The 10,671-nt window shown below is 39.8% G+C and overlaps 2 protein-coding genes across 2 annotated transcripts; both read right to left on the minus strand.

Moving 5' to 3' along the window:
- Positions 1-487: 487 nt before the first annotated feature.
- On the minus strand, positions 488-4,993 carry LOC131624213 (uncharacterized). The gene is made up of 6 exons (XM_058895174.1): positions 4,794-4,993; positions 3,792-4,708; positions 2,456-3,694; positions 2,084-2,302; positions 1,283-2,002; positions 488-1,065 (listed from the first exon to the last, which is right to left on the minus strand). Exons 1-6 carry the CDS (start codon positions 4,991-4,993, stop codon positions 488-490), a joined length of 3,873 nt encoding a protein of 1,290 aa, XP_058751157.1.
- A 2,124-nt stretch (positions 4,994-7,117) lies between these two features.
- On the minus strand, positions 7,118-9,937 carry LOC131624214 (uncharacterized). The gene is made up of 11 exons (XM_058895175.1): positions 9,800-9,937; positions 9,171-9,438; positions 9,024-9,084; positions 8,779-8,913; positions 8,376-8,538; positions 8,129-8,286; positions 7,917-8,037; positions 7,659-7,829; positions 7,532-7,579; positions 7,367-7,426; positions 7,118-7,273 (listed from the first exon to the last, which is right to left on the minus strand). The coding sequence occupies exons 1-11, from the start codon at positions 9,935-9,937 to the stop codon at positions 7,118-7,120; spliced, it is 1,479 nt and encodes a 492-aa protein (XP_058751158.1).
- Positions 9,938-10,671: the final 734 nt, after the last annotated feature.

Genomic DNA, 10,671 nt, shown 5'->3' on the forward strand with positions numbered 1-10,671 from the left:
AGACCGAATTCGATTTAGGTTAGACGTTACTTCTGTTGCCAAAATATGTTATGTGTATTCACTGCCACAAGTTTAAGAAAGTAAACCAAAAACCTTCGTTTTCGAAGTTCCAATGGTTAGGTTATGTCAAGAGGTTTTATATAAATATGTTTAGTTAAAATGGTTGTTGCATAGTTTACTACATTAAGCGATAATGTAAACCAAGAAGGTATTGCACACAGAACTGTTAGAACTGAAGATATTTGTTTCCCAATGGTATAGAAAATGAACTCTAGGCATATTAGAATACAGAAACCAAAATCAATGCAGTGTCAACTGTCGCGAGGAGCATTAGGCAGGTTGGATGTTTACATGGGCCTTCTCTGCAGAGTTCAAAGCCTGCACGTGAACCTTTAAGTAATCAACAGACAGGAAATCATGTTTGCATAAGCAGAACGATGGCATCAGAGTTGATGTGATGAAAGCATATACCTTAGTTAAGAACCATCTATATGTTATTGAAAACCTCTTTATACACGACGTTTGTAGTGGTTGACTTAGACTGGTCGTTTTGATCATATATTAATATTTTGATTCCTTGCTTAGTTGTGACCCTTGACAGTGCCACGTAGATTTGTCCATGAGTGAATACGTCCCTTGGCAAATAAAGTCCGACCGTATCCAGTGATTGTCCCTGCGATTTATTGATCGTCATTGCATACGAAACAACTATTGGAAACTGACGCCGTTTAAGTTTGAAGGGCCAAGGAGACTGTGAGGGAGACATGTCCATTCTTGGGATGTAAACCAAATTACCACAATTCTTTCCAGCCATGATTTTTGCCTCTATGACATGGTTGGCCATCTTAGTTACCATTACCCTTGTTCCGTTACACAGACCCTCCGACTGATCTATGTTACGCATAAGCATAACAGGCGTTCCCACCTTCAGGCTAATGTGGTGGTTAGGCAAACCCGAAGTAGTTAGTGAACTGAGAAACTCTGGTGTGAGGATATCGACTACATTGGTGTCATGAATTTCCGACCTGTCGACAGTGTTTGAGCTGTAGTATTCCTTGATGTCACCTATATACAATAAATGTGATTAACAGTGAGTGTAATTATATAAACATGGATTTGGAAGGTTTGGGATTTAAGTGAAACCTGGCATTAAATCAAGCACGTGACGATTGATTTGATCGACAACTTCTAATGTGGAAGCAAGTATCGCCCGACTTTTGAGGTAGACATTAGATTGGTAATTCTGTATGAAATCAGGGTAAGTACTGTTGACGATGGCTACGATTGGATCGGTGTAATCTGTTTATCAAAAGTTCATGTGGCAGTTCAATGTCGGCAAATCCATCATTTGGCTCAGAAATTTTTCCTTCACCAATCTGCAACAACCAATTTGAGAAGTCAGCTATCTCTTTCTTTTCATGTTCATTTGGGCCAGATTGTAGTCGCATGTTCTGTGTCAAAGTCAAAACTTCAACCGACCACCATATGTAAGAAGCATTTATCGCAGAGTGTACAATATCAGAACGACTTCCCCTAGGAACAACGGGCAAAATCTGTCTAAAATCACCACCGAATACGACCACCTTTCCACCAAATATTTCCTTTGAATTACCGTAAGTGCGCATCACATCCTTCAAAGTTCGATCCAGTGCTTCAAAAGCATGCTTGTGTGCCATGGGAGCTTCGTCCCATATAATAAGCTTAGTCTGTCTTAGAAGTTCTGCAACCTCATCATCGTACTCGATTTTGCAGGCAGAGTTATCCATTGTTGGGACAGGTATCTTGAATTTCGAATGTGCAGTTCTACCACCAGGCAATAATAGAGACGCTATTCCACTCGTCGCAACAGTTAAACATATATCATGTTTGGACCTCAATGCACTTGCAAGAGTTCTCCACATGTATGTTTTGCCAGTTCCACTGTAACCATGTAGAAAGAACACACCACCCTTTTGAGCGTGGACAGCGGTCATTATTTTTTCAAATATTTTAGCTTGCTCATCTACGAAACAGTTAGCCACATATCACAATGAGAACTGAATAACATAGTAGGCAAGTAAACTTTCTTTTGAAAACCACAAACCTGTTAGAGCACTCGAAAGGTTGTTGAATTCGGTTCGCATTGCAGACACGTCATAACTTCGTTCATCGTATATTAGTCTGTTCCCTAACTGCTGTAGAACGTAACCGTCAGGATATGGAATTGGTTTAAAGTCGTGGAGTGTTCTTCGATTTGCTTGCAGCAGCTTTTCAATCTGAGTTAATGTCAAATTCATCAACTGTTCTTCAGTCAGCACCAAATCTGTCCCGGATGCGGGTATAAAAAGAAAACACGATAACATTAAATTGGTCAAATCAATCATTTATCCGAATTCGTTATCACATGTTCATTCACAAACACACAAATAGTGGAGAATATGAGATGGTCACTAAATAGAACACAAATTTATATTACTGTTACAAACATGGCCACAACCTGCATTGTTTACTATCTGCCTTTGTTCATGAAGCAGACCATCAGCCAACAGTGTCCATGTTTCATTCCAAACATGACCAGGCCTATTAACAGCTCCGGACAAAAGCATCACCACGAAAAGCTTGCAGAGAAAATGACCCGAACCCCATTCACTTGCTTCCCTTATCGCCCCTATGTATTCTCGGTCATCTTCAAGGAATCCCATTGCAAAGCATGCGTCCCTAAAAGTATCATATTGTATGTCGCCAACTTTGCGAATGTCTTCATAAGTAGAAGGTCCCTTAACCACAGTCAACATAAGCCGTAGGTAGAATAACTCTCCAGTTGTCGGGGGTACCCATATCAAACGACCAATGCTGAAGCCCTTTTTACGCGGTTTCCAAGTTCTGCTTTTTTTCTCATAGACAAATTTAGAGACAAATTGGCCATATGTGAGCTCCCGCGCTTCTTCGTACTTGCTGTTAGCAACCAACCAAGCCGTGAACATTGACTCTGTGACGCTTGCCTTTTCCAGTATATCCTCCATTCTTGCGTGATCGTGGTAGTAAACCGCTTTTTCACCTACTAAATGATAATACATTCGTTCCACCGCTGGCCTCCTTCCATGGATTTTGTAAGAGTAGATCCTCCAACATGCCTCACACGGGGAGACATACCTACAATCCAGATATTGTTTGATCTCATCAATTGGTTCTTTGTCGGCAACAGAGCCTGAGTTTGTTGTTATTGTTGCTGTGATTCTATCGAAACCCTTATGGATATATTTGAATAGATATTTGATGGATGTACTTTGGTTGCACCACTCCATGTTAATATGTGCATGGTATTTCAAAAGGAATCTTACGTTGTAAGGTACAACATGTCGGTTGTCCAAAGAGACGCCGTTTTTTTGAATGACATGAGAATTAGAACGTCTTCTATAGAGGGGATAGCCATCTGCATCAACAACTGTGTCTTCTTGGAACTTCTTGGGAAAGAATTTAGTGCATTTTAGATTTTTCATACACTGTGATGTCATACGGGATGGACCACACGGGCCGTGCATCATGTGGGCCGACACCAGTTTGTACAAAGTTGGTTCCAACACGGGGTCCGGTATCTCAGCACAGATAATTTTATCAATGTCAGTTGGTGTTGGGTATTTGTTCTGATTGTGCAAAAAGACTAATATGTGAGCATGTGGCAATCCCCTTTTTTGAAATTCAATAGTGTACATGACTGTAAGACAATAACACATGTTAAACAAAATACACTGTTATAAAGTAAGATGCTGCATTTTCACATTAACAGTATTCAGAAAAGAAAGAAAATTTACATGCAATAACCTTCCCGAGAACGTGGCGCTTTGTTATATCATCCATTAGTTCATCAAATTTTATTTTGAACACTTTAGTAATAAGGTCAGGTCTATCATGTGGCTTTAAGTTGGTTCCGGAAAGGGCACGTTGTATTTCCGGCCAAGCAGGATTGCAAGTAAACGTCACAAACAAATCAGGGAAGCCTAACTTACTTGAAATGGCCATACCATCGAAATAGAGTTGATCCATGTAACGCTTGCTCCCAACAAATGTAGATGGCAGAACAACTCGTTTTCCTCGCTTTGGTGCCGTATTTGCCTCAGCTCCGTTGCATCGATCATTCAAGTTGTTATACTTTCCAACTCGTAACTTGGATTGGTTGGTCCTTAACCAATTGAGACGCTCAGACTCCATCATTGCAAACCCATCCACTAAAAACTGTTGAAAAAGTCGTCGTGAATGAAGTAATGTTTTTGCCTCGACGTGGCGATCCTGTAGCCGGAAAGCTAGCCAATCCATGATTGATTGACGATTTTTCCTCGTAACCTCATGCTCATGTTCATAGTTGTGTAGTATATTTTTCCTGTATCCATCCTCTCCATAAACAAAGATGAGAGGGTATTGGTATGCTAAGTAAGCAGGATGAAATTCGGTAATTTGTTGCAAATGGCCATTGCGGGCGTGGATGATGATGTCTCGCGTTGTATCAGGATCAATATCTCCAACAATAAGAGCAGCAACTTCTGATGTCGTTGGTGTGTTGTAGACACGGCCATCCTGGGGACGATCACTGATTAATCGTATCTTTAAGTCTAAGTAAGGGTTGCCCCTCAAAAGATCCCTCGCCATTCGAAATACCTTTGCATGTGGATTGCAGTCGTCCAACATATCCTTCAACTTACCAACAACATCCCTATTCACCACATCACTGTCACTGTAAATTATTTCGAAGACGTTAGCATTGAGTTTGCATAAGAATTACTATGGTAATATATTAACTGTTGAATGAGTACAATTACCTGAAACACTTGATCCTGTTATCTATTTCATTGTCAGTGTCAAAAATATAAAGCTGAGCATACTGAGGTGTCTGACCATTTTCCGGTATCAACGTCCCTATTCGGTGACATGTTTGACCATGCAGGCGCAATGTAGGCGGCCCTCTCCCATCAGCAACGGTTTTGTCGAATTTCATTCCCGGAGACGTGAAGGAAAACATGGCGTTGTAAATACGTAGGTTGCTTTGGTAGTTTTTGCTCTCTGAACTGGTACCGCTATGTAGAAGGTGTTGCAGCAGGGGCGGGGGATTTGTTAGTAACGGTAGTACAACTTTTCCGCTCCTACAACACTTTGGGAATTTAGGAACAGTTGTATGTCGTGATTTTTCCTTCCGCTCCTGATACCACATAGAGGAATGACAAAACTGACATTCCCAGACTCGATCTCCTATGTCAGAGTATTCTGCATTGATTGGTAAATGTAGATTACAAACTAATATACAACATTTATAATGGATTAAAACGTTTAGAAAGTAAGCATACGTTCCAGATGGGCATCCACGCACTGTTCATTATCGACTCCATCGTAATCATCATCCGAATTTTCACCCAAGTTGTTATCATCTTCGGAGCTAGAGTTTGCCTCATCTGTTGCATGAGTTGCAGTGTTAGCATTTTGTGTAACATCGTTTACACGTGCATTAGACATAGATGGCACGTCAGTGTTACGATCTTGAAGAACTGCTTCGTTAAAGTCTGCAAGTAGATTAGTGGTAGCATGAAGATTAAGCCTGGCCCTTTTTAGGGGTGCTCCACCTTGTAGATGCCTATTGGAAGGGGCTGTGTTAGTCAGTGTAGATCGGTTTTTGGGTAGAGGCCGTGGATTACATGAATTTGGTGTCACAGTGGTGGAAGGATCATCCTTTCCGAACAACAGAATATTTTCTTTGTTTGGGTGATGTAGGCCATTCCTCCTGTTAGACAATATGATCCTCCTCCTCTTCCTAGCCATTGCATGAGCAGTGGAATACTGCAAGGATTGACAATGAGTAGAAATAGGTGTTCCATTTGATCGGAGGTTTCCACCCATGGAACAACTACCATGTGTAGGATAGGATTCGTGTTGGATGGAGGATGTATTTGGATTTTGCATGGCAGAAGGTGTACGCGGGAGATTATGACGACGTGAGGCTCTCCGCTGAGCCAAAATAAATCTTCTCAGACGTCTGGCAATAGCAGCCTTCGCAAGTGGATTTGAAGTAGTTTGTTGGTCCATGGGTTGATCAATACGTTTGTCAGTTTTGTATTTCAAACAGAGTTTAGTGTAGAATGAGTTTGTAATTCTAAACTGTATTTACTATGACACCATGCTGCACTATCCTACATGACACTGCATTTTGATGCAAATGAATTACCAACAAAAAAGAGAGGGTAATTTGAATTTTTTCGTTTTCCCGCACAATGGGTAAGCAGATTTGAACTTCTCCTTGTTGGTTTGAAAGTAATATTATTATAATGCCTATATGTGGCTGTCCATCCAATGGGATCATATATGGCATGTAGAGTGATGGAAAAAGTGAAAGCACAGATGATTGGACAGCTGAAACAATGGAGGCTACTCACAGTACTACAAAAGGAAGGTTTGAAGAAAAAGTTTGCTGACACAAAGTTTTGCACGTGATGCTGGGCTGGCACATTATAAATTATTTACAATTCGGTACTTCACAAAGAAAACTGGAAATTGGGAAAACAGTAATCTAAAAAGGTTTAAAGTGAGATAAAAAGGTTTAGTTGTTAGACAGATTTTAGAAAAAAATGGTTTGGTTGTTGCACAGGTTTCAGGAAAAAGCTCTATTTGGAGGGTGAGTTGAGGTGGTGTGAGAGAGATATTCATACAACAGTCTAATTTAAATTGATTCTCAAATTTTTATAGGAAAAAACATGTTGAAGTCAAATATAATAACTCATATATTTAAAACAATATTTTTGGAAGCTCATCTTCATACACCATTTTAGACTTTCATTGACTTCTTTTTACCATAATCTACAATATAGAGGGTAAATGGCCTAAGCAATAGTAATATTGCACGAAACTGAAATATATATATATGTAATAAAATTCCAAAAATTCAACTGACATATTGTGTGAGCTTAACATACATAGAAATTAATATATATATTAAACTTAGATCAAAACATAAGTGCATAATCCTATCCAAGTAGGTCTCGCAAATAGCGGACAATACAAAACATATTTGTTCAAAACATATTAAATAGTACATGCCAATACATATTAAATAGTACATGCCAATACAAAAAGACTTTTTCGAAACATTGCTCTTCAACTATTTGTTCTTCTCCAACTTAATGATCTTTTTAAGTTTTGTCGATGAAAGTTCCCCATCGCACACGGTCGTCGATTCGCTTGAGCCATCATGGTTTTGCCTTTTTGCAGTGGGTGTTTGCGGATCGGGGTTATGCTTGGATGTTATTTCTAAATCCTGCAATCACTCAAAACAAAGAAACAATAAAAAACTATGCAAATATTTTGCGAATCTTATGAATTCATGAATTGCGTGTTAGATATCTCATACCGTAAGAATGTCACAATCATCGGCAGCAGCAGTGTTAGCTTCATCGATGCTCTCTTTTATCTGCAAAACATTAACAAACATGCTCTTATCATAATCATTTAAAACAATAATACAGTAACTCATTAAATCGGTAGTGAAGCACAATATCTGTGGTCATCCGTTGACCTGAGGTGGAAGCTTTGTCGTAGAGGGTTCAGAACTGGTGTGGTTGGCCTAATAGAGAAAAATTCAATAAGTATTACAGGAGGAGTATGTAAAAACAACAGAAGTTAAAGTTATGATCAAGTGTTACCTGTGTAGGCTGCCATTGCTCACCGAATTGTTTAACAAACGGCTTGTCAGCTACAAACATAATAACAGAGCAGCTGTCCCAACTGGGCTGCCATCTAACCCGTAAAGCCAGATCCAAGCCCGTCATGGCATCAAGCTTGAGGGGAAAATCCAAAGGATCTGTGATACCAGCCTGCTTGAAGAAAACGTTTTTGTTAAGGAGAATACAGCAACATAGTCGGAAAGATGAAGAAACCTTGTAATGTCTAACATGAACAACCTGTATCATTGTGTCCCGCATTTGGGCAGCAGAGACACCTAAGATCTGAGTGCATTCTCTGTCCCAAAAAATAAGCTTGCAAGACGTTTCAAGGTGGACCCCTTCAACTTCCATCTTATACCTGTGGTTGGATAAGAAATACATGGTAAAAAACCATAAAATCAGCAACTGTTTGTATCGTTCAAATAAAAAGCATATGAAAACATTCATACTTATAGATTTCTGTTTCAGTCAAATGGCGATTATCACATTCGTACAGAGGTTTATCACCGCGAGCCGATTTCGTGCATGCATGGCAACACCGGTAGTACCATCCATAGGAAGAAGCGATAAGTTTTCGTGTCTTTGCAACCGTAGCACAGAAAGTGTCCTGCACCAAAACGCAAACATGGATCAATAAAAATCACATGGTTTGTCTTCCCGCTTAAAGTTACAACATATCACAATCAGTAAGCAAACCTCGCGCAGTTGTTTAATCCGACTCAATGGCAGAGCAACAGCCTTACTAAGCAACTTTTGAGTGTCACTCTGTCTAACGTTATCAGAACCCGAGCTGCGGGAGTATTGCTGAGAATGCGAGCTGAGCTGGCTTGAAACGGTACGCAATGATTCTTTTGAGAAACTGCATGTTCACCAACAGCTAACATAAGTAAAAAAACTTGACAAATAATGTTATGGGACACCATGACCGACATGGAAGTTACCTATTTAGGAATTCTTTAACTGAACACAAATCAGGATTGATCAGGAGTTTGGTAACATGGAATGTATTGGTAACCGATAGGGGGTATTGGCCTACATACAAAACGATGTGTGTTAACAGTGTGGCAAAAGGTTGTTGATAAAAAATAAACAGCAATACATTATACCCTGTTCTTTAACTTTTGCATAGAGAAGCAAAACCACAGTTGGTCCAGATGTCGAAGCATTTTCCTCGCTAAACTTGAAAAACTGCTTGGCATAGTCCTCCCAAAGGGTGCAGTTCATTGTGTTGTTGCTGGAAAAATGACAACATATATGGTTAGAAAGCGTAAATTAGAAATGTCAAAAAAGCAGGAAAAAGTGGTTTATACGCACGCTGCATCCCTCAGTACGAAATTCACTTGCAGTTTTTTTCCACCACTCCCGGTTTGTTGATATCCAATAGCATCAACAACGCCGATAACATCTAAGGAGACAATGAAAACAGTAATCAAAAGACAATGAACAACATCATAAAAGGGAAATTATAAACAACAATGGGAGTAGACTTACCGATCAACATGTCCTTTTTAAAGTTGCCGGTCATAATATCAGGGAAACTGGTGAAGGTGCGTTGTATGGGGGGTATGTCGTGTTTGTCGACATCATTCACAGAAGTTCCTCCAGTGAACTTCACCAAGAACTTGTGGGTGCTTGGTTTAAAAACCAAGTTATTTGGCTGCACTGCAAAGTTAGATACAGTGTATGTGTGGTCCACTTCAAACTTGTCATTGTAAGCGGCCATGCACGTCGTTGGAACAACTACGTGAATATCAGAACCCTGGCAAATACAGAAGACACAAAACATCTTAAACACCAACTACGAAAGAACCAAAACATCTTAAACACATGCATCAAAAACAGTGATGCATTTGAAAACCAAGGCAAAAGCAGAAGCAGGATCATGCGAGTTTAAATGATAGGTACAAACAAAAGGAGCCCCCATTAGAAAGATATTGTTCAAAGCCCAAAAAGATCAGACATCAAACAACATTTTTTAAGAACATAAAAAAACATATTAGGTTTACAGTAAGGAACGGAACGTGGGTTAAAGGAAAAATCATCAACACTTCCCTCAAACCATAAGAACAGCAACACAACAAAAGACAAACCTAAAAGACTCAACAAAAATGTTCAGTTACCTCTTTGTCTTGAAAGATCATTTCACAATGCTCCTTGTTGTTGGATACAACCTTCCATTTGTGGACAACTCTCACCGCCACCTTCCAAAGTTCTTTCGTGTCGTTGATGTCCACCACTTTCTCCATCGGTCGAGCCATCGTAAAAAAAGGAGAAAACACGGCAACAGGAGGGAGGTAGGTGTAAGATGAAGATAGCAGAGAGAAATGAGGAGGGAGAGAGGGAGGAAAATGGAAGAAGAAGATATTGAGAAATGACAGAGTCAGATAGAAAAGAGATGGAAAAGAGTAAGCCGCGGTGATAAGACATGTTAAGTAAAGTAAACAGTGAATTCAGTTTTCCAATAAAGAAAATAGCTTCCAATAGGTTATTGGTCTGTCAGTAGTGCAAGAAAGAAAAAATGAGAAAAATAGAAGCAACAAAGGTGGTTGGGAAAGCATGTGAGGAGAGGAGGAAGAATGCAGATCAAAGAAGGTGGCCACGTGGAGGAGCAGCAAAGCAGAAGGGCAAATTGGTACTTTCCAGCACATTCAACTTTCTTATATTGTAGATTAGTTAATGACGTGTGAAGTCCTGATTGGCTGATGTGTGGATTTTGTCTTTAGTCACTTAATTGAAACCTTGACCAATTGATACTTACCATGCTACGTTTCATATGTTAAAAGAAATAAATCACATGCTGCTGAATAATGGAATAATAAAAACAAAGAAATGGAAGAGCTTGAGTGATAGCGTTGGGCCTCACAATCCTGGGCCTCCATGACTTTTTCTGGACTGACCCCCTTTATGACTAACATACACGCTTCTGATTGATTGGGCCTTAGTGCCGTTAATTTTTGCACCCCTGGCAAATAGGCCCACGCGCGCCTTCAAC

This window comes from Vicia villosa, unplaced genomic scaffold, assembly GCF_029867415.1.
Source record: "Vicia villosa cultivar HV-30 ecotype Madison, WI unplaced genomic scaffold, Vvil1.0 ctg.000108F_1_1, whole genome shotgun sequence".
NCBI lineage: Eukaryota > Viridiplantae > Streptophyta > Magnoliopsida > Fabales > Fabaceae > Vicia > Vicia villosa.

What these genes read in the sequence shown, in the direction of transcription:
- LOC131624214 (XM_058895175.1), bottom strand. Translation starts at nt 9,937, where the DNA reads ATGGCTCGACCGATGGAGAAAGTGGTGGACATCAACGACACGAAAGAA. An exon ending in TGCGGGACACAATGATACAG is followed by an intron (nt 7,830 to 7,916) that starts GTTGTTCATGTT and finishes TTCTTCAAGCAG; the next exon opens with GCTGGTATCACAGATCCTTT. An exon ending in AGCAATGGCAGCCTACACAG is followed by an intron (nt 7,580 to 7,658) that starts GTAACACTTGAT and finishes TTTCTCTATTAG; the next exon opens with GCCAACCACACCAGTTCTGA.
- LOC131624213 (XM_058895174.1), bottom strand. Translation starts at nt 4,993, where the DNA reads ATGTTTTCCTTCACGTCTCCGGGAATGAAATTCGACAAAACCGTTGCT. An exon ending in TTGTGGCCATGTTTGTAACA is followed by an intron (nt 2,303 to 2,455) that starts GTAATATAAATT and finishes CATCCGGGACAG; the next exon opens with ATTTGGTGCTGACTGAAGAA. An exon ending in CCTTTCGAGTGCTCTAACAG is followed by an intron (nt 2,003 to 2,083) that starts GTTTGTGGTTTT and finishes ACTGTTTCGTAG; the next exon opens with ATGAGCAAGCTAAAATATTT.